The sequence below is a fragment of the Micromys minutus genome (genome assembly GCF_963924665.1).
Source record: "Micromys minutus genome assembly, chromosome: 19".
NCBI classification, from domain to species: domain Eukaryota; kingdom Metazoa; phylum Chordata; class Mammalia; order Rodentia; family Muridae; genus Micromys; species Micromys minutus.
In genome coordinates, this window is record NC_137954.1 from 19,316,882 (window position 1) to 19,341,953 (window position 25,072).

At 35.0% G+C, this 25,072-nt stretch overlaps 1 protein-coding gene across 2 annotated transcripts in view; it reads right to left on the reverse strand.

The window, feature by feature from the left end:
* The window catches only part of ERBB4 (erb-b2 receptor tyrosine kinase 4), a gene marked incomplete at both ends in the record, with an annotated part of 1,001,312 nt that overhangs the window by 336,226 nt on the left and 640,014 nt on the right, over positions 1–25,072 (reverse strand). For both annotated transcript variants that reach the window (XM_080932825.1, XM_080932824.1), the window contains one exon: positions 1,737–1,871. In XM_080932825.1, coding sequence (XP_080788951.1) covers positions 1,737–1,871 — 135 coding nt within the window. The remainder of the gene's footprint in view (positions 1–1,736; positions 1,872–25,072) is intronic.

A 25,072-nucleotide genomic window follows, 5' to 3' on the forward strand; every position in this document is an offset into this window, starting at 1 on the left:
TATATGTGTAACATTATATATATGTGTTCATTGACTTTAGTACAAAATTATAAAAATTAGTGTGCAACAATAGTTAATACATTATTTTCAGATATAATATCATATAGTAGATGGAATGACTTGCCATCTAAAGCTATGTCAGTAATAATATCTTGAAAATAATCAGTGGCTTATTTGTAATGGACCATTGATTATGAAACCTTTGTGCATTTATAATTTTAGCATCTGAAAATTTTACATGCAAAACAAAATGTCTGGTTACTGTTGTCTAATCATCCAAGTTAGCCCTCCAAAAGCACAGCACAGAGCAATACCATCAGTGAATGTGTACTATCCCCACAGACCTCTTCTGCCTCAAGCCCTGTAAGGACAGTAGTGTGATTTCCTTCCGGATTCTGATTCAGACTCTATTCTTACATGATCTCATTTATGCCTAAAGGCCAGTCATTCTGAGAATCTGAGAGTCAGCAAGCTGTTCTCTCATTCAACCAATACAGCCTCTGCCCTATAAAATATGCTTATATTGCAGGCCACCTGGAAACAATAGTCCTTTCTAATCCACAGCTTTTCCATTGTGAGCACAAGCAGATTTAAAATGAAAAAAAAAAAAAAAAAAAAAAAAAAAGCCAATGAAATTTTACCTGGTAGGTTGACTGAAAACTACAAAGAAAGAATCTCATACACATTTCTTTTTAAAGATGACAAGAAAATTATGTTATTCTACTTTCACAAAAAAGGTTTTAGCCTTTTATTAAAAACACAGCTGTCAGTTTTGATCAAATACATTCATATTTCCTCATTATGTTATTATGGCCATCATGAAATTTAATAATTGTCCCTTGGAGTTTGATTTCCCATAAAAGCGTCATAACACAATCAGCACTATTGCAAATAATTATAAAACTATGTGGAGACAGTTATGATTTCAGGTGGGAAATATAAAATAACAGATGAGAAATTCAAAACCCAGGTTAATACTTGATAAAGATTCAGTTCTCATACAAATGTCAGTGCTAATAAATGTGTGACAACAAAGGCTGCTTTATGAAAATGAGAGATCCTGGGCAGAATCATTTGCAGAGTTTTCAATAATAGTTCAGAAACTATTTGTTTAACATCTCAACATATTAAACACTATTAATCTGATAAAACTTCTTACATGGACATAGCGTAAAACATCAATATAGGAAGAATTCAGTAGTTTATGTTTGATTAAAAACTAAGAAGGTAGAAATGTTTCTTCTATGTGAAATCTAGGATAGTCATGTTATTGTGAATTGTTATAAAACATCACCAATGGGACATTAGGGAGAGATTAAAGTTTGATAATTCTGAAAAAGCATAATTAGCAGAATAGTGCTAGTCAGAAATTTACTGTATGACCAAAAAACCAGAGGAAGAAACAACTGAGTTTTCTAACAAATTCAGATTTTAAAATGTCACTAATCGAATGCTGAACAAGACGTTCCCTATAGCACCTGGTAATATAATATTTTAAGTCATTACATAGTGTGATCTGGGCTGTTGACATGGTTCATCAGGTAGATGCTAGACCTCATGTTAATGACCTGATTTCAATTCCGATGTGCTGGATAAAAAGAACTAATTCTCACAAGTTGTCCTGTGACTTCTCCTCATGAACCATGACAAAAAGGCAGACATATAGACAGATAGAAACACACACAAACAAATAAATGAATAAATGTATAAAAAGATGATGGGATAATGGTACTCACATCCAGAACTTCCATTTGTCGACACCAGAGTCATGTTGGAAGGCCATGGATTCCGAACAATATCTTGCCAGTGTATAGTATCAGCATAGCACAGGAACTTGTTCTGGTCTACATAGACTCCACCACTCAGTATTTCTGTATTGGAAAAAAAAAAAAAACAGCCATTAACTTGTTTATTAAAAGTGTTAGCCAACAGAAAAGCATCACTCCATTTTTCAATGTTAGACACAGAAGCAGCCTAAGTTATGATTTAAAAATACTTTCATTGCTTCACTTTACTTATATATCAATGCTTGACAAGCACATACTAAAACTATTAACTAATCTAATATAGATAAATAAACTCAACATTTTGATAGACATTCTTAGTTTCTGTGAGTTTACCATGAATTATATGTAATATTTCATAGTCTGATGCTTTGTTTTAATATTACACATTAAGTATAGATTATTATTTTGTTTTATTTAATGATAACATAATGTGCCAAAGTATGAACTAACTAGTATTATTTAAGAAACTCTTGTTATTTTGTGCTAGTCATTAAAACAAATTTCAAAAAATGTCATTATATATTCATAAACACTGAAAGTACTCAAGACTTTTGATAAACATCTTCAAAAGCGACCTTTTTAGATTTACTACATTTAACATTTAGTATTATTAACTAGCATAAATAAAATAAAATAAATGTTTTATAACAAAATATTCTCTCATCTAAAACATTATCAATTTCATCTAAAAATTATCAAACATGAAGAATAATACAAATCAAGATGTTTTGTATTTCTCTTTGGCACTGGAATCTAGGCATGAGACAAAAATACAAGGAAGCTACAATTCACTCAATTCACTGATTAGCTAAAGAAATGGATAGAATTTGTTGTTTATACAAAATGGTACTTTGTTTAGCTATGAATAGTCATAAAATTATGGCATTTGCTTGAAGTGTTGCTGCAATGATATTAAATAAAATGTCAAATGCAAGAAGATAAATACCAATATTTATTTCTTATATGTGAAGCTTGGATATTATATAGGAAGACAAGAATGTACACAGGCTTGAAGAGCAAGAGATATGGGGAACGGATTAATAGTAGGTGGGTGGAGACTAAGGGAGAAAAAAAATAAAGATAGAGAAAGTACATGCTAAATTATCTGTATAAAATATCTGTGATATTAATTATTGTGTGAGGGATATTTGTCATAAAATTTGCTAAATCTAAAATTTTAAATTTATTTCATTGTTCAAAAAAAATTCTTCACTGGGTACTTTGTGAAAGTCCAAGAAAACAACAGTTTATGGAATTACTACTTTCCAATAAATCCCAACCAGAGTATAGTAGTGCAGAAAGAGAGTCATGTTCCTGTGTAGCCTTGAGAATCATCTTTTTTGGGCAGTTCTTCCAACTATTTTTAATATTGTTATTTTCTTCCATTTGTTTGTGGGGATCAAGATAAATATTTAAATGGTGTCTTAAACTAGTGTGAAAAGAATGGATAGAGGAATACATAACAACACTAATATTTGAGGATGCAAAATTGGTGGCACATCCAAAGAGCCTTTGCATGCATAAAATCCTTAAGATTATTTTGCATTTTTCAAAGAGTTCCACTTTCAAAATGAGAGCCATTCTTATCATCAATCATTGCACTGCCTGTTGGTTCCACTTCTTGTGAGAGAAGAAAAAAAAAAAAAAAAAGAAAGAAAAAATAGATCATTGTCCTTCTTCTAACAATGAGTTCATGACTTTTCATTGACTGAGAATCCAACCTTCTTCAGAGTAGGTGGGAGATGTAAGGAAGATTGTAAAATCCTTCCTGCATAAGTTACTATGTGAAACTTTGTGCATGTCTTATACTGAGAATTTTCTCATGACACATTGGGAGATGCTCTTAGGCTACAGGAATAACTCTCCATTAGGGTAAAAGAAAGAGTATTCTGACTCCTCTCTAGGAAATGAAGGTTATTTTTCAGTCTATATTTGGAAAAAATTCTGTGAAAAAAATACAAAGGGTGAGGTTATTATTCAAACATTACAAAACCATATACTTCATGAATCATATTTTAATTTAAATTGTTCACATGGAATAAACATCCCCTTCATTTCCTACTTTCTATCAAAATAATCCCAAATAGACTCAGATTGTATTATGATGAATAATAATCTCATCAAATCTCCTTCTGCAGCAGAATGAATCAACTACTATTATTTACATTTGTTTCTTAGAAGTATTACATTGGAAAGCTTTTCTTCTTAGAAAAGCAATACAAAAAAGGGACACGGATAACTGTAAAACAAGCTTACAAATTAAAATTTCAAACTAAGACATAATCACAATAAATCAGGATGATATTTTGGCCTTGAGAGATCTAAAACAATCATTTCCTCCCAAAAATTCTAGTCAGGAGAGTTATTCATTTCTGGGTTGAATGCTGAATATTTATTCTGCTTTAGCTGAAATAGCCTTTTATCTTTATGATGTATACCTTTCTCTACTTTGAATGTCAAACTCCCACAGTCTGAAAACAGATTCTCATTGCATTATAGGAATGAACTAATGAACAAATTATTTCAATTTTAAAAACACGTCTACCAAAATATTTTTCAGGAAATATTGTCATAATTGTTTAAAATATCTTATGTAGTCTGCCTGATTTTATCACTTTATAAAACTGTAAGGTGTTAATTTATCATTGTCTGTGAGAAAATACTTGATCAGTTTAATTAAAAAAAAAAATAAAACTTCTAAGGAATGGTTTCTGACCCGGAAGAAATATCACTAAACCTATGAACCTATTCCATGCACCAAACGCAGTTACTAGCTACTACTTGAATAATGATGACTTGAGTTATTCTAGTTGGCCCAAATTTTCTTAAACTTACACACATTTCGTAGTATAACTATGGGAAAGCCTAAGTTACACTGAAATAATCAATCCTGAGTCTATCTGATAAACCATCTGAAATTATTTTGAGGAAATTATAAACTGTAGAAATAACATTTGAAAGAGAACATGATAGCCTTTGGTGCTATCAGTATAGTTGGATGATAACCCACAACATTAGCCAAGGAATGCTGCCATCTCAGCCTAGGTGATGGTCTGTATTTGCTTCAGACAGTAGAGCCAGAGAAACAACCCAGTGCTTTTGTTGTCATGAGTGAACCCTGGACATTGGACACTGAGTTATTTATAATACTGAATTTCAGTTTTGTTTTGGTCAGATTGTGACATCTTCCTAGTTCATTCAACTTGATATAAGGACATATTTAATTCCTTTTGATTTCATAATATCGCACAGTTCAGAGACTTTGAACTTGTATAAAGATTTTGGAGTTTTACAGAGAGTGGATTTTAAAAAAAGAAAGAAAGAAAGAGAACAAGAGCAACTTATCTTTAAATCCTAAAACAAGACCATTTGAATGTTTTTCACCTCTAAATATCTTTTCACGAGTCTGTCAAAGGTAATATTCTTGTTATTTAAATAAATTTATCTGATATTTACTTTTCCAGAAACCAGTTATTATAGTGAATTGCCAGATCGTTTCTTTTAATAGAATCAGTGAAATATTGCAAATATATTGCCTCAAAAGTAATTGTTGTATAATATTTGTATTTGCCCCTGACATATATGAAGTAGCTTAATTGTGATGTGACATCCTTACTAAAAATACTGATGAATGTGACCTCCCAGTAGTTTTAGGAAGCTGAAAGTATTTTTCTAACCCAATATACTATTTCCCATTACTATATAAAAAGTGGCTGACACACTCTTATTTTCGAAACAGCTTTTATAAATGTAGTTATCCATGACACTTTGGTCTCTATAGTGGAATTGGTAGTAAATATGCCTCAAAGTACTATTAACCATGATGACATAATAAAAATCTAATAAACAGGACTGAAATAGTTTACATCAATCTCTGGCTGTGTATCTAAATGTCTCATTTTGTAGGAGTGCACCATATAGGTCAACTGTAGAATGAAAACAGCCATGAAAATACACATTAAAAGCATCACACTCATCTAGTTACAGTGCAGACATCTAAATTCTGTATATATTAGACTTACATTACCTATTCAAGATAAAGCACACAACCAAGAAATCAAAATTCCAAGACAAACACAAAGCCCATTTTCAAAGTGAAGCTACACAATCATTTATGGGACTTTCTCAGAGATGAAGCAATATATCTTTCTCACTGTCATCAACTTAAGCTACATGAGTCTGTTGGCAGATAATGATTCAGAAGTAATATAGATCACATCATCCACCTGTGATACTTAATACATCATCTCTGGAGTGGACTTGGTCTATGGATTCTGTAACGTTCCCAAACCCAGACCTTACAGCTGGGAACACAATGAATTGCCGCTATCCCACCAGGTCAGCCCTCAAGGTTCATTATTAATAAGTGAGACTCTAAAGGCTAATGAGAACCGGGTGCTCGAGGAGACAATGGTTCATTCATCATCAATCAACCTTTGAAGTTTTTATACAGATGATTTAAGGAGAGTTGAAGTGTGCAAAATTGAAATGTCACATTTGTACTGGGAGGGGCTAGAGGGTAATAATGTAAATGAGTGATGTAACCCTCCATCTTTCAGCTTGGTGATCAGAGTCCAAGGCTCATGGATGCAAATACCAAGTGTGAGGAAGCAACAGGGGACAGTCTTTCAAGCAGCACAAGACAACTTAAAGAGGAAATTTCTAGGCTCGTTGGCTGAAAATCAAATAATAGAAAAATAAAACTAATAATACAGCTGTTTTTTTTTCCGATTTCAATCTAACACTACTGAGTTATCTTTGCAAAGTATTCTAGCTTAGTCACAATGCTTCAGAATACATGAAAACAATTTTGAGCTTTCATTCTTGCAGCTTAAGTACAAGCTCTTTGGAGTGGTGTGCTTAAAACTCAAGTATCTGGAGGTCAGCAATCCTTCACAGAACTGTTTTATCTATCATCTGACAGAGCACATGACTTCACACATTATATGTTATTTTTCAATACTTTTCTTATCTTACTTATATTTCTGTGGGCTCATAAAGAACAAAAGTCATGAAGTACATCATTCTGTTTTCAAATTCCTAAGAAAATGCCAGATAAGTGAAATTCTGGATAAAGGTGTTTGCTGTCAAGCCTAGAGACTCAAATTCATTCCAGTATGTGGACGGAATGAGAAAACTGATCGCTATATATCATTCTCTGATCTGATAGGCTCATCTGAAGTACAAATTAAGATCTATCAGTCATTGCTTCATTTCTTCATATTTAATTACTCACTATATGTGATGAAGGGTCCTCAGAGGCTTTCATTTTATACCCACTGATCCTCTGTAGCTCAGATCTTATCATGTCCTAACACCTGCTGCGTGAATTCTTCTTGCATATTAAAATAATAATACACAATAGGCTCTGGGTAGATAGAGTGTCTACAGTATGGGATGGATTGGTGGGTATATAGGTTGATAAATGACAGAAACTGCCTTCAATATTGAGTTCTGAGGTCTAAATAGTTGAGTTTTGAAGGGAACAAATCTGAATCTAGGTAATGAGATAAAACTTTAAAAATCTAACTTACCATCTGTGTGGCATTTCTCATTTTGAGGTAAAAACCTAACCTCTATAATGGGCATGCCAGAGGCTTAGTACCTACAGAACACTGCTTAGTACCTATAAAACTATTTAAATAATAGTTTACTTGTCAATATAGTTTAGTCTTTTTTGTCTCAACTATTTACATTAATATTCTATTAGTTGGTAATATTAGAGACAAAGGAGACAGTTTTGCTTTTGTTTTATATATTGTTCTTCTTAGGTGGTTCAAGGATATTAGAAAGTACAAATAAATACATGTTCTGGATTCCAGTATATATTGTTTCAGCAAAACCCCTTTAATAAAAAACAAAACAAAACAGAGAGTTCAGCTAGTAAACAGAATGCTCAGAATTGAAGAACTTGTGAAAAGAAAAGGCTGAGTGCACACTGCCTCTTAGTGACTGCAAGAGACTTTCCACAAACAATTTTATTCTTTTGATCCAAATTAAGTCACAATAGTAGTAGGGAATCAAATTTCTTCTCTGATTGTCATATAACTACAATATGCTATACCTCTGAGTCCCTAATAGTGATAATGATAGGGAGCCGTCGTACACCAACAGCCCACTAGCATTTTAATATTTTTTTTCTCTCAACATTATACTTGCATATTTCATCTGCCATGTTCATACTCATTGCTGCATGATGTCATGGAGTGTCCAACTCTGCACTGATGGGGAATACATACTTTCTCATTTAAGTTACTGAGTGGCACTGCTATGTCATCCTAGACTAGATCGTTGATGCAACTCTAGGGGCAAATGTATATCACGTGCATATTTGGAAATGGAATAGATCAGATTTAGTAATTATGTTTCCAAAGCAATCTCACCAGTTTTATTCTCCTGAGCATAAAGAAATGTACTTGCTTCATAGCCACAGCTCTCTTTGCATTTTTTTTTTTTTTTGGTCTTTTTATGTTATATTTTATAATTGTCCATCTGATTGGCTGATATGCACTACTATCATTTAAATTTACATTTTCCCAAAGAGCTAACAACAACAACAACAAACCTTTATTTTATTTTATTTTATTAGTATGCATTAAAGATCTTTTTTTTGTTTTTATTTTTTTTTTAGTTTTTTTTTTCTGAATATGTTTTCTAAGGATGTAATTAAGTATTTGTGGGTACATATACATACACACATGTATATATGTAACAATAATATAGGAAAAGAGGTTATTAATTTGAGGGGATAGGAGAGAGACTAGGAGGGGATGTAGAGAGGAAAGGGGGATGTGATACAGTTCTATTTTAATTAAAATAAATTCCTTTTTTGTGTTGTTGAACTTCACACAGTCGGTGAGTTGTTTCTGGGGTGTTCAGAGCTTTCTGGGGTTAGTATCCCATTATCAGTGACTGCGTATTATGTTTGTTCTTTTGTGACTGGGTTATCTCACTCATGATGATATTTTCTAGATGCATCCATTTTCTTAAGAATTTCATTAAGTCATTGTTTCTGATAGCACAGTAGTACTCCATTGTGTAAATGTACCACAATTTTTGTATTCATTCATCTACTGAAGGACATCTGGGTTCTTTCCAGCTTGTGGCTATTATAAATAGAGCTGCAATGAACATAGTGGTGCATGTATATTTGTTGTATGTTGGAGCGTTTCTGGGGTAAATCCCCAGAAGTGGAATAACTGGGTCTTCAGATAGTACTATGTCCATTTTTCTGAGGAACCGCCAGACTGATTTCCAGAGTGGTTGTATAAGTTTACAACCCCACCAGCAGTGGAGAAGTGTTCCTCTTTCTCCACAACAAACCCTTAAATACCATATTTGAAACATAATTTTAAAGAATAAGAAAATCCATTTCTATTTTCTCAAAATAAAAGGTTTTTATTGTGTTATAAAAAATGTGAAAAAAAGTACTGACAAAAATGTATAATTTTAAGCAAAAAATTTTTAATATCTGTACATTTATCTTTGTTTTGTAAAATAAAGTTGTTTTAAAAAAACTGTGAAATACTTGACATTTATCTGATATCATTAACAAACATTGGGCTAATCAGTGTATCATATGCCATTCACCACAATTCTTTTAAGAGCAGGTGTCTGGGATAACATGACCCAGCTTAGATGTTAGAGAACTGAAGCAAGAGGGGGTGGAATGGGGGAGAACCCTGACAGAAGCAGGGGAGATGGAGAAAGGGGTAGGGGGTTTAACTAGGAAGGGGATAACATTTGAAATGTAAATAAATAAAATAACCAAGAAAATATAAATCTATACTGAAAAAGATCTTAAAAGTATATTAAACAACACTAACAATTATGAAAAAATATAGATATTAATTAGATGATGCGCGCCCCAATTCATACTAGGTAAACAGTGCTGTGACAATAAACATGATCACAATTGAAGGTATGTAAACAAACAGCAAGGAAGGTTCAGTGGATTCTTGATATTGAAATCAAATACTCCTTTCCCTGAAGCACAAGCTTTTTCAGTGCTATCCAGCAGAAAACCCTGGCTGGACACAACAATACTCTTAAGTAACTGCTCCATGTTTCTAGAAAATGTAATTGCTTTGGTAGAGAAAAATCAGCAGAGTTCAACGTTTTCATTTCCAATAAAGGGAGGAAGTTGTATTAGTACCAGATATGATTTGTTCCTTTACAAGCTTAATACAATAAGCCCGGGATGTACTGGAAGGTCACTTTCAAATATCTCACCCACTATATTAGTTTGTATCATTTTAATAAATCATCTCAAAATGTGTGATTACTTCCTTTCTTTTGAAGTTTTAGAAATTTTTTTTCATGGATGACAGTAATAAACTCATCAGTGTGTTTGCTTGTTTCTGGCAAGATAAAACTTGCAAATACAAGATAAGACAAGAAAGAAAGAATGATTTAATCTTGTAAAATGATTATTGAACTCTCAAATATAACAAGATTTTTAAATCCTTTACAAGTTACTATTAAAATATAATGAAAACACAAAAAATGCCGCAATACAAACATTGAAATCAAAGAAAAAGAATTATAAAAACAGGGAATGGAAGAATTCATAATACAGTAATACTCAGAAATTGGTTCTGAAATGCTATAAAATATCACAATGCATAGAGACATTCAAATACATTTTTGCAACCTTAAGCTTTATTATAAAAGATTATAAATAAAATATTTCGTACCAAAAGTAACAGATTTCAACTTCCACACAATTTGATGAACTGCTCTACAGTTGGAAAGGCAGCTAAGGAAGGTTTTTTGACTTGTAACATATCTTATCATTAAATATATCATTATTTTTTATTTAGTAGTTCTGTTTTGTGACTCCTTCTAATGAAGATTCTAACAGGACGACACTCCAGGACACCAAGGCCCGAAAGAGTTAACCTGGAGGAGCTCATAGTACCGTTCCCTCTCTGTAAATGTCCAGCCACTGTGCTGTTAGTACTGACAGAGAGTAGGAACATCTCTTCAATGAGCATTTTTTTTTTTTTTTTTTTTGTATTCTGGTCAGTAATTTTCCATTATCCCTCTCATGAGCATCTTTTGGAAAGCAACTGGCACAATTATTTTACGTTAGCATATGCAACTTTTTCCACTGGTTTATTAAGAAAAACTAAACATTTGTGAAAGTGTCTTTTACTATTTTGACATTATGGCAAATTATTTGAAGTTTCTGATAATACACTCTAATCATTTTGTAATCTTTTTATTGTTTTTATCCACCAAGAGTCAAATAGTTCATGAAAAAAAATGAGAAAGACCTATGGATTTGAATAGCAAGCCATTTCGTCTTTTTAACATACTAATCTGAGTTTCAGGCTCTCTTTTAGGGACATATTATTGGGTTTGAGCACTCATAAAAATTACTGGAGTCCTTAAATAAGCATTTTTTCAAGGTGTGTGTGGGAATCTGGTCCTCAAAAGGAATATCAGGCAGGCAACAGACAATCAGCAAGCAAGATGCCAAATGCCTCAGAAAACTCCAGTGAGGATTCCCGGGTCTGGCGAACTGGCCATTGTGGATCTCGTAGTAATAGCTTTTTCAGGAATGCTGTTTCTACCTGACTATGCGTAACACTGCATTTCTCTTAATTAAGAAAATTATGCAAGGGCGATTTTTAATGGTCTCATATTACAGAGAAAAAGAATGTTTAGAGTGCTAAAAAACTGCCCCATGTGTCCTAGACAACCGAGAGTCCAGCATAAGTGCCGATCTGGGATTGTAATTTCAAAGTGTTATTCCACATTTTCTCTGCACAGGAAGAAATGGCCGAGAAAGAGAGAGAAAACAGTATTAGTAGAGTCCAGGCATACTCTGTCTTAGGCTGTCTACTTGGAAGCATAATTAAGAACTCAGCAATTTCCCTGAAGCACTTTCCAAAAATATTTTATTCAGTTGAAGGGGAATTATGCTTTTAAGGGATTATTTCTCCATCAGAAGCACCGTCTTTAAACTCTTGGCTCTGCTCGAGCGTCTGGACCACATCCCACCCTCATCACTGAAGGTGGATTCCCTTTGCCTCTGTCAGAATTCGGCACAGAAGAAAAGGCGGCGAAATAAAACTTGAAAAATTCAGCCTACTTAAGGAAAAAGTCTTCCATTCACTAAAGAGGTTGAAGCTTTTAAAGGCAATTTTGTTCTTTTCAAGTACTGTGGGAACTCTGTACTGAGTCCTTGGAGTTCGGGTTCAGTGAATAGGCAAAATGGTTTTTAATTACTGTGTTCAAGTCAGAGGCCTTACAGAGTCTGTCTCTACGTCTCTTGCAATTTCTTTTCTTTTTTATTATTACTTTTATTATTAATTATTTTATTTATTTACATCTGAACTTTCAGAGTTCTTCCGCATCCTCCTCCCCTTCACCTCTAGCAGGGTGCTCCCACCTGGGGCATTCCTCCTCCCTAGGGAATGAAGTCTATACACCACTAGGTGCCTCCGTTCCCACTCATGTCAGAAAAGGCAGTCCTCTGCTACATATGTGTCATGTGCTAGGAGGTCTCACACCAGCCCATGTTTGCTCTTTGGTTAGGAAAACTGGGTAAATACATCAAGGTCTTGGTTCCACTAATAAAACTACATTTCAAGTGTGGTGCTCCAAACAGGTTCACAGTTGATGAATTAATAAAAAGTAAAAAATGAAATGGCCTATGAATTAATAAGACAATAATCACTGAAATGTGTTTTCTAATTATGCTTCATACTTGAATCAGTTTAAAGCCAAATGAGGAGAAGCTTAATTGATGGAAGAGAGAATTTTAAAATAAAAAGTCAGAAATTTATCAATGTGTCCTTTGTATAGGCAAATATGCTGGATTCTGTACATGAAGATTCTAAGAAAATATGGTTGTCCCTGGGACACACAATTTAAGTATTAACATTTGATGGTCAATATATTTACATTTAAGGTGTTATCCCTTTCCCCTTCCTCTCTCCCCTCTCCCCTCCCCTGCCATTTGCCTTCACAACAAGGTGCACTCCCTCCTAATCACCCTCTCCACCCCTTGGCCTTGACATTCCCCTATATTGGGAAATTGTGCCCTCCCTGAACCAAAAGCCTCTTCTCACATTGATGCCAGACACTGATATTTTCAGCTACATATACAACTGGATCAGTAGGTCTCTCAATGTGTGCACAAAGGTTGGTGCTTTAGTCCATGGGAGTTTTGGAGGGTTCGGTTAGTAAATAATGTTGTTCTTCCCATGAGGTCGTAACCCCTCCAGTCCTTTCTTTAGCACTATCATTAGGGTCCCCATGTTCAGTCTGATGGTTACCAGCAAGCATGCTCAGCTGTATCTATATGTCTCTGAGAGAGAGTCTGAGGAGACATCTCTATTTAGTTCCTGTCAGTAAGCACTTCTAGTTATCAGCAATAGTGCTTGGATTTGGTGGCTGCATATGTGGTAGATTCCTAGGTGAGGTGGCCTCTGAATAAACTTTTCTTCATTCCCTGTTCCTTTCTTTGACCTTGTATTTCCTCCCATCAATATATTTAAATGAATATATTGTTGCCAATGTTTACTACATGGTTTTTCATTTATGGAATAAGGTAACTGATTTTATCTGAAAGTTTGAGGTGTTTCACTGAATCAATTTACATAAAATTTATTAATGGCTTGCCACAAAGGTAAAAATGTAGAGACAATTTTATTATACCACTAATAAAATTATAGATTCACGTAACATATGTATGTATGTATACATGTAAATATTCTTCAAAGTAGAATGTTTGGACTACCTCACATACAAAGTAATAATGTCTATCAGAAGACATTCTTTAAATGTTACATTAAAATTAAACTTCAATGATCATTTCCAAGTACTTATCATGAGTTAATTTTGTAAATGACTGGGTTAGTTTAACATTAGATACATATTAAGGTATAAATCAGGGTTCCTCCAGAGATCCAGTTCAATTTTTAATATTGTTACATATGTATTCTTACATTAAATTTATCAACATATCAAACAACAAAACATAACTTACTAGAAAGCTACAATATTTTGAGAATTTCCCCTGATACATCCATTCCTCTATTTTTATTTTTATCTGAGTGCTCAGAACAATTGCCTGGCATCATCAGGGCAGTCTTATTCCAATCTTGAAGGAAACACAAAGAGCCTGAAAATGTGTGTGAACTGGGGTCAGGAAAAGGCAATGATTCCATACCTGAAACGACTTTTAATAAATACTTAAAAGTTGTTTTTGTTCCACTTTTCCTTTGTATCCATTTAATATTCCGTTTCTCTGGAGCTTCAAGAGTTATTATCCAAATTGCCAGTGAAGGAAGGTAGCTGATATGCACCTAACTTTTTCCATGCTTCAAAGCCTTCAAAACCATCTGCTTGTTGGCAGGTGTAATTAATTAGCTAAGTGGAAAAGATGCTTCCTTTTAGAGTGGCTGGGAGGAGAGGAGGGGCAGCCTTTGTGAAGCCCCAACCTTGCATGCCCATCCACTGGGTGCCACTGGGCACATTTCCTATGCTGAAAACTCATTGAATTTGATGGTTATTAATTTCACAAGATTTCTAATTACAGCTAGGATAATAAGAAGTGATCCAAAAGTTGAAAAAAAAAAAAAAAAGAGTTGGCACATTTTCATCGAAAATCCTTTGACACAGTGTAGACAACCTGAAGTAGTGAGATTCATTTATTGACACAGTTTATGCATTTATTCATTGAATTTTGCTAATACAATTTTTTTTACTCAATTTGGCTGGCAAGTGGCAAATGAATATTAATAATTGAAAAAAATCTATCACGTTAAAATTTTTACTTATAACATTTCAGATGGGTGGAAAACTCCTGTCAAAGTGTATCAGGATAATTTGATAGATTTAAGAGACAATATTCTATAAACATAATAAAAAGGAAATAAAATCAAAACACTCCTTATAATTTTACCAGTATATATTGTATTTAGTTATTACTAAACATTCAGCTAAAAGTGTATTCTCCAATCATTCCATCTGACAAAACAGAGTTCTTTCAAATAGACATGGGCATGTAAAGAGTAGAGAACAGGTGGACATCTTGCAATCTTGAATAAAGGCCCAAGAGAGGATACTTAAACTCCATTTAGAGGGGGAGGACAAAATAGTCAGGGTAGGTAGAAGGAGAGAGGGACAAGGGTAGAAGACAGGAGCGGGAGAGGGAACAGGCGCAGAATCAGATATCAGGGAGACAGGAGAGAACCCCAGAAGGCCAGAAAAAGAAATGTAAATCAACAGCTGCCAGGGGTTGAGGGTAGGTGGAATCTCCAGGAGGTCCCAGAGACCTGGGCTGAGGGAAGCTCCCAGGAGTCAAAGATGAGACCTAGCAAAGATGCCTGACAATGGGGACATAGAACATGAAGAGGTCACTTCCTGTATACAGGCAGGACTTGACAGCAGAGGGATAAAGACATCAACCCAGTCACTATATTTTTCAATCCAAAATTTGTCCAGTCTACAAAGACAGAGCAGACCCCAAACACATGGACTGATGGGTCCCAACTCAGTCAGAGAAGATGCACCGAACTCTTCAAAGAGACTTGGGTCCCCAGGGAGTGGGGAGATGCGGTGGGATCTGGTTTTGGGAGCATCCTCTTTGAGAAGGGAGTAGGAGGAGTAAAATGTGGAATAGTTGGATGATACACCTGGAGGGGATAAAGTCTGGACTGTAAAAAATGATTAAGGAATAATTTTTTTAAACTCTCTTCATACAATAAACTAGCAAATTAGAAGTATATATAAAAACATGATGGAGCAGAGATTAAAGAAATGAACAATCAATGACCAGCCTAACTTGAGATGCATCCCACGGGCAAGCACCAATCACACACACTATTAATAATACTCTGTTATGCTTATAGACAGGATTCTAACATAACTGTGCTCTGAGAGGCTCTACCCAGCAGCTGACTGAAACAGAGGAAGACACCCAAAACCAAACATTAGACAGAGCTGGGGACCCTTACAGAAGTGTTGGGAAAAAAATTGAAGGCCCTGAATGGGATAAAAATCCCACAGGAAGACCAACTGTGCCTACTGACACTTTTGGAGCTCTCAGAGACTGAGCTACCAATCAAAGAGCATACATTGATTGGATTGAACCCCACTCCCCTTCCCACACATATGTAGGAGAGGGCTGCCTCAGTGGAAGAAGATGCACCTAATCCTGCAGAGACTTAATACACCAGGTTTTGGGGGGCACACAAAGAGATCCACCCTCTCAAACAAGTGGGTGGGAGACAGGGAAGTGACCCTGTGAGAAGGGTCACAGAAGGGTAGCCAATCAGAAAATACAGATATTTACATTATGATTCATAAGACTAGAAAGAGTATAGTCATAAAGTAAGAATAAGGGTAATTTTATGCTTGGGGTCACAACAACCAAAGAACATGAGAAAATATGCCACAACATGAGATAGCAGCATTAGGAAGGTTGAAAACCACTTTAAATTTTAAAAGATTGTTGCTAGGTGGCCTAAGAAACAGGTTATAATCTGATTTGTGATCCTTGAATATATAGTGTCGTGATTATGAAGATTTAGAGAATAAAGATCTAGTTGATTAGTTGATATAATACCTGAAAGTGTAAAGATATTTGTTCAGCTTCACTGATTAAAATCCTTCTTTGAACAATCTCAAACACACATACACACAGACACACATGCAATCATACACAGACACAGACAGACACACAGATACACATAACAAGCACAAACACACACACATATGTACATGCACACACATACATATACACAGACACAGACACACAGACACACATGCAACCATACATAGACACACATAGATACACATACACAAATACACACACACACACAAACACACACACACACACACACACCATTCTGATATACTCTCTCTCCACCCTCTCTTTATCTCCATTCCTGACTTATCAACTCCACTTCTCCCTGTGAGTTCCCTTTCCTGACCCATAACATCCTTTTGTTGTCTGATCTATTTGGTTTGATCAGGACCATATGTTTGACAACTTGATTGGAGATATTCACTTAACCCTGTTCATCAATGATGGGTGCATGAGTGCAGTGAAGAGTGGACCTCTGATGTCCTAATCCACAGCCTGATTGCTGATGTGCACATTCATGTGCAGGCCTTTACTGGTCTTAATTGAACTCTTCTCAAGTTGCTGCTCTCCCCCAAAAATGTAAACGAAAAATTGTGAACAGTAAACTTTCCATGTCTAAAACTGTTTTCTTCTGTGCTGTTCACAATAGGTTTATAATTTTGTTGAATGGTTCAGCTGTGTTCTCAGTGAGAGCCTGAAAGAATTACATAGTATTGGCCTGTACAATGGGTCTACAAAATTCAGGCTGCATGCTGCTAAACTTCCCAGTGGCAGAATATGAACCTGGAGCCATGTTTTGCATTCAGAATTCTGAGGCCAATAAACTTGAAAATCAGTAAGAAGAAAGGAATCATCTCTGGCCTTTCTGCCACACTTTACACTAGCGTTGACCTGAAGAAGGCAAAGTCCTGTCTAACGCTTGCATTGTCTCTGTTCACTGTGATCTGCAGGGAAGAACTCAAAGTCCTTCTGATACATGCATTGTATATGTTCACAGTAAGTCTGTATGCTTCCCTTCTTACCCCACTTGTCCTTGAACTCGGTAGGTGATTTTAAGAAAATCAACCTTTTAAATACGTTTTTATTTAAAGTCTACTCTTTATGACATTTGTAACCACCATTCCTGTACCAAAACTGAGAAATCCAGGATTTGCAGATGTGAATGATAAGAGAATGAACTAAACTTTCTTAATTCCTAAGAAATATTGACACTTGATTTTCTCAACAAGTTTAATCAAATTTAGTCAACATAGCTAATACATAACTGTTTAAACTCTAAAAATTAATTCGCCAAAGGCTGAACTAATACAAAAATCAGTAACCACTCCTTTAAACCAGAGAATTGGAGAAATGAATCCTATAAATATATATGCATAGGAGTATTTGATACATATGCAAATTATTGGAAATTTGAAAACAGTTTAGCCCTAATGCACTTAATTATTTAAATGTGGTATCTACATATGCTGAGAATTCTGCCCCAATTATAAGTAGGATTTAATATTTTTAAGTACAATTTCAAGAACACATAGACAGAAAAAAGGAGACCATAGAATTTTAAATACATATGTGAACATAATTTTAAGTCTCAGGCACATGTATTAAAGATAGGATACTCTATCACTGGGATTATGTTTTCACTGACCTTCTCTTTCCTGAAAGTATATAGTGCCCTACAAGAGAAAAAAATAAGATGATATTCCTGAAATCAGAACCACTGGTAAGTCCAGTGTGTATTTACCACACATATATGCTACAATATTACAAGTAACCCACTGACAGCATCCACAGTTCCCTCGGAATATTGAAGTGAGAGCAAGAACATTAAATCTTCGAACCCACGGGAAATTACACAGAAAGTTAGTATGATTATATAGAGACACGGAGCTGGAAAACCTATGTCAATAATGTTTAACTTTCAATGACAGTCAAGGTGTGGGCATAGTCTTGCTAAGTAACTGAATTCATTTCACTGACCCAGAGCAAGTGTTCATAAAGAAGCAGTTTATAAAAAAACAAATTGGGGAAACAAAGAGGATACAGTCATCAAATGTCCCATGAAGAAATCTCAAATCAGATGGAAATTCACTCATTTGGCAAATCACCCACCTCCATTCAGTTTAAGAAATGTCGAATAAAGAAATTAACAGAAAGGGTCCCACATTTTATGCCCCTGTAGGATAACAGTTTCTAAGTGTTCCTCTGGCACCAGGCTTCCATAATTACCCATCTACATACTTGAATATGCAGCTGCATACGGGAATGAACACACCCTGCTGTCCAGGGCAGAGTCAGGTATTGGAATCATATCATATACAATGCCATGTCCTTCCCTTAGGCTTCAAATAAGGAAAGTATTTGGAAACTCTACTCATGAAATATGTAGAGAAGTCCAGATTTTCATTATGTGAACAGTTTTGACAAATGGCAATGCCCATGTCAAAGCTGACATTCTCCTTATCATTCTAAACAATAAACACTATTTTTTAATTACTGTGTCAATGTGTGAGGACAATTGGAGAGGGTACATAGACTTATTTGACTGACATGTAAAAGTCATAAAGAAATAAAGTATTTTAGTTATCTACTACAGTACTTTTATGACTCACAATATATATTTATAACAATATGTTTATTAAGAAAGAAAAATATCTGACTTTCTTCAGGTGTTATATTTTTTTTTTTTATTTTCTAGGAAATTCAATAGATTTTTTATGCTCAAGAGAGTAAGGTTCACAGCAATATAGCAAATCTCTAGATGTTTTCACAAACTAGGTAGAAATCTGTTGAAAAAAAACAGATTTTTATCCTCCATTAGGAATTCTACAACTTCAAACTTCTATCTTCAAAAGATTATATTATTGTGTCAAATTGTAACAAAAAATAGTTAATTCACTTCTCTTCCTGTAGTTTTTAGGGTACAAAAGTCTGACAAATTATATGTAATTTTACTCATTGCTCTTACGTACTCCAGTTTTATATATAGGTGTCTTTGTGGGAATTACCAGTGCATAAATATTGGCAAACAGCTGAATCGTAAACTGTTGAATATGTTTGTGATATTGAAAAATATTTCATTTCTCACTCAATTTTAACTAAAACACTTGAGTAAATATTACATTAATTAATTAGTAATGGCCAAAACTACTACCCTTATTATCCAAAGAAAATGGACAGCTCACATTAACAAATCACTAAGATGTAATTATATATATATATATATATATATATATATATATATATATATGATATAGATATATGACATATGTATAACATATGTCATGATAGTTACATTAGTATATTATATATATTATGAACATATTTTGCATATATGTATATCATATGTTATATATTTATACATTATACATTATATATTGTATTGATATACATAAATATATACAAAAATACACGTACATAATATACATATATTTTGTTTCAGCACTTAGCATCCACCTTTCTGTTCTGTGGGAATAGTTTCCAGTATTCCAGTAATTATCAAGTAACAGATCTGGAACTGTCAAGTACCCACAGGTACTGTTTCCTCAACGTGATTTTATACTCCAGGCTCGATCCTAAGTGGCCATTAGAAATCCCAAAGCACTTTTCAAGAAACCAAATTGTTTGCCTCAATGTCCTGGCTTTCTTCCATCTAACTAATTACCCTCAGCCTGCCTGCATAGCTGTGGATTGTTTTAATGTGAGAATGTACTTTCCTTGTTTGGTTACTGTGTCTGGATGTTGCCTCAAAATGTCCTTTCTCATAGAGTTTCATGGGGATGCTCATGACTGATCATTTCTCTTAAAAAACAAAACAAAACAAAAAAAACATGGGGATGATGGGCTGCTTAGTTTCTGCCTGCTACAAAATTGAATTGTAATAAGGAAAAATGAAAATCCTGAATATGCACAGTGTGATTAAACAGAGTTATTGGGGAGACATAAGAAATTCTTAGAATTCAGGGTCTCAACAGAATAAATGTAGTTTATGATAGTGTATTGGAGGAGGTAGTCAATTACAATACCTTTAGTGAACTTTGCTGCACTCAAAACCACTAGATTATTCCTTCACCGAAGCAAATGGCACATATATACATCAAGGTCCAAACATTTTCAGCTCCTACTTCTAGTAAGAAAGTAAAGCAGATAGCAATGCACCACCTTTGCCTTCTAAGGCGGTTACAGGCAATGTCATCTTCCGAAGCCCTGTCTCCTTCATTCTTTGAAAGTAATAGATAATTAGTCCTCATAGACATATATTTAAAACTGAAGATTATGTATCCCAGCCTCTCTTACAATTAAGTTCTGGTTGATGTGATATTCTCAAGAAGTTAGTGGTAATAATTCCTAGATATTGTCTTTAAAATCGATGGGATTCAGTCTTTTTTCCTTCCTCCTCAAAGACCCGTGATGGAGAATCATTTTCAATTACTCATAGGAAAGCAAGCGTCAAGAGGATAGACAGCCACAAGATGGACAAGACTGAGATAATGAACCTATACATTGCTTTTGTTTGTTGTTTCTATTGTGTATATTGGAGGTCAGCATTACGTTTTATGAAATCAAATTTCTCCTTCTACTCTATGTATTTTTTTAAATCGTGCTTAGCTGCTTTTCTTTGTCAAATTCTTTATATTCTAAGGAACTGAAAGTTAATAACTTCTTAATTCTCCACTATGCCTAGACACACAAGGCAGCCTATTTATTGTTTATGTTCATCTTTTAATCCATATGGCTAGCCCACTAGTAGCATATTGTTTCTATAAAAGAATTTGTGCATGAAAAACTATCTTAAAGAGGTAAGATCTCTTGCACTCAAATAGGGTCTGAGACACTGACTCAAGAAGTTTTCCTGTGATGACTCAAATGGTAAAAACCAGCAACGGCTGGAGAAAAAATGCTATCAAAAATGCATATGCAAGCATATGAGGCAAACTGGAGATAACCTTCCTTATGCCAATATCCAAGTTGCTTCACACCCCTTTAAGGAATGTAGGCATGAGCATTACTCCTGCAGTCTTTTCCCCTGGGAGAGTCTATAAAATCTCTGTCATTATTAAAACGTTTTTAAGTGTCAGAAGACACCTAGCCACTTATTTCTGTGGTCTGTCATTGAAGTTGCAGTGTGTTTCAGACACAATAAACAGATCTGTATTATCTATTTAATGATACAGTGAGGGACCCTGTGGTCAGGTATAGAATAGGGTGCCTTTAAGACAGAATGGAGGGTTGTCTTCAGGCTAAAATCTTCACATATCAGCTGATATCCTCGATGAGTTTAGAATGTTTTGAATTTGCTAGTCGGATAAATTTGAGAGTGGAGACAGAATGGTTTTTCTAGAGAGTGAAAATACCAATTTTCTCTGAGTAATGGAAGGCCTTTCTCCTAGTTTACATCAACTTAAAGTGAGTAGATAATAAACAGTATAATTCATTCAATATAGGATGGTGTATATAAAATTTCAAAATATGAGTTTAGTTGCTAGTTCTTAGATAAAGTCTTAAATAAATATTTATGTCAACTTGAATGTCGAATGTTTACCAATTCAAAAAGCAAAAGTGATAACATCATTAATACATTTCATCTGATGGGATGGGATGAAGAAAGAAGGGATAAACATAGACTATATGAAGGAAGATAGTACCTTAGTTAAGATTTTACTGCTGTGAACAGACACCATGACCAATACAACTTGTAGACAACATTTAATTGGGGCTGGCTTACAGGTTCACAGGTTCAGTCCATTATCATCAAGGTAGGGTCATGCCAACATGCAGGCAGGCATAGGAAAGGCAGAGCTGAGAGATCTACATCTTCTTCTGAAGGCCACTAGGAGAAGACTGGCTCCCAGGCACCTAGTGTGAAGATCTTAAGACCCATGCTCACAATGACACAATTCCTTCAACAAGGCCACAGTTAATCCATTAAGGCTACACCTCCTGATAGTGCCACTCCCTGGGCCAAGTATAGTCAAACAACCACAGATGTGATACATAGTTCTCTGAAAAGGCCATGGGAAAGAAAAATGGACAGTGAGGGTGGACTTGTTTTCACTTGAATATGTCTCATTTGTAACCAATAAATGTCTATTCTAAAACAAATGACCTAGTCTTGAATTAATAAAAGAAATAAATTATTTTTGCATTGTTATTGTTTTAAGTAGTGACAATAGTTCTAGAATGCTATCTGTTCGCTGACAGATTAACTTCATTAATATCTATAAATATTTCAAGCAAAATTAAATACATTTTAATCTTACTTAATCCATCCATTTGCCTGCTAATTTTATAAAATCATTGATCATAATAGCTGAGTAGTACTCCATTGTGTTAATATGCAACATTTTCTTTATCTATTCCTCTGTTGAGAGACATCTAGGTTGTTTTCAGCTTCTGGCTATTATAAATAAGGCTGCTATGAACATGGTTGAGAAGGTGTCCTTGTTATATGTTGGGGCATCTTTTGGGTATATGCCCAGGAGTGTTATGGCTGGGATGACTTTAGCCAAAATAATCAACAAAGGAGAGATTAAACCTGTAAAGTTCATATCCAGTAGATAGGTATAGCCCCCAGATAAGGGATGGGGTGAACTACCCAACTAAAAAATATTAATACAGAATTCCTCTTGTTAAAAGGAAATGCAGGAACAAAGACTAGAGCAGAAACTGAAGGAAAGGCCATACAGGGACTGCCCCACCTTGGGACACATCCCATCTACGAAAACCAAGGTCAGACACTATTGCTGATGCCAAGAAGTACTTACTGACAGGAGCCCGGGGTACAGCTGATCTCTGAGAGGCTCTGCCAGAGCTGGACCAATAAAAATGCAGAGGTACACAGCTAAACATTGGACTGAGTGTGGGACCCCAATGGAGAAGTTAGGGCAAAGACTGGAGGAGCTGAAGGTGTTTTCAAACACATAGGAAGAATGATAATTTTAACCACCCAGATCCCCCCACCCCTGCAAAGCTCCCAGGGACTACACCATCAACCAAAGCATACACAGGGGGTACCCATGGCTTCAGCTGGATATGTAGTAAATAATTACCTTATCCAGCATTACTGGTGGGGGGGCACTTGTTCCTGTAGAGGCTTGATGACCCAGAATAGGCTGCTGAGTTGGTGGGTAGGGGAGCACCCTTATAGAGGCCGGGGGTAGGGGAATTGTATAATAGAGGGTTTTGGAGGAGAAACAGGAAAGAGGATAACATTTGAAATGTAACCAAATAAAATAACCAGTAAAACCTTTGTTATTTTTCATATTCTACTCTAAATATATGCATGGTTATTTAGATAATATCATTTTGTTTCATCTATTTACTATTGTTCTTCAAGTTGAAATTCAGGAATCACGTTCTGATTATTATCAATGTGACAGACCTGGTGCTAAAATTATGAAATATAAAGTGGCATGACTTCCTGTCATGAGTAAAATATTACCCAGATAATTTATCACTGGAAAGACACATTCTTTAATAAAAAATATGTACAAAGTGCAATGTCCAAGGTGCAAAAATTAAAAGGGTACTACTATTTGCCAATAGGATTGAGGAAAAAGAACAACTCTATTGCTCATGTTTAAAGGAAATACAGGCACAAAAAAGGAGCACAGACTGAAGGAAAGGCCATCCAGTGACTTGTCTAACTTTGATCCATCCCATGTATAGGCACCAAATCACAACATCATTAAGGATGCCATGTTTTGCTTGTACACAGGATTCTAGGATGACCATCGTATGGGAGGCTCTGCCAGCACCTGACTAAGACAGATGCATATTTTTTCAGACAAACATGGGCCTGAGGTTGGCAACCAATATACAAGAGTTAGGGGAATGATTGAAGGAGCTGAAGGGGATGGCAACTCCATAGGGAGACTACCAACATCAACTAGTCTGGACCCCCCAGTGCTCCAGCATCTAAGCCCCTAATGGAAGAGCATACATATGTTTGTTTGTACCCCTGTCACATATGTAGCAGATGATTGCCTTATCTGGCTTCAGTAGGAGAAGATGTTCCTAATCCTGTAGAAAAATTATGCCCCAGAAAAGGGAGATGCTGATGGGGGAGAGGTGGGAGTGAGTGGGCAGGTGGAGAGCTTCCTCTCCAAAGTAAGGGTTGTGGGGATGGGATGAAGAACTAGGGAAAAAAAACTGGGATGGGGACCTTTGTAATGTAAATAAATAAAATAATTTAATAAAAAGCATAATTATTCTCCAACTTAAAGTATTATTATAACCCTAAGAGAAGTAGTATTTACAGAAAATGGGATAAAGGAGTTACAATGGAGTTATAGGTAGTAATTATTAAGAGTTCTCTGAAATATGTATGGCACAAGGTATGGAGATAAGCAAATAGATTTCCATTATGTTTTCTACTGTTTCCTTGTGTGTTACGTGGGGATAAGAATACCTTGAATTTTGTATCACATAAAACACACAAGGTGTCATATAAAACACACATTTCCTTTGCCTACAGTGTAAATAATACATATAATACTTCATGCTAGATTGGTTCTATTTCACTTGAAGATACCTTTGAACATCTCCTAAAGTAATGTAAAGTAATTCCTAATAGAATACTCCACTATCTTCAGCTCAGTTTGAAGAAACTGTGGAACCTTAAATATGCTTTTCTGATTGAAATATTTCTTCTGTGATATTACTGTTTCATCAATTCTTTTAA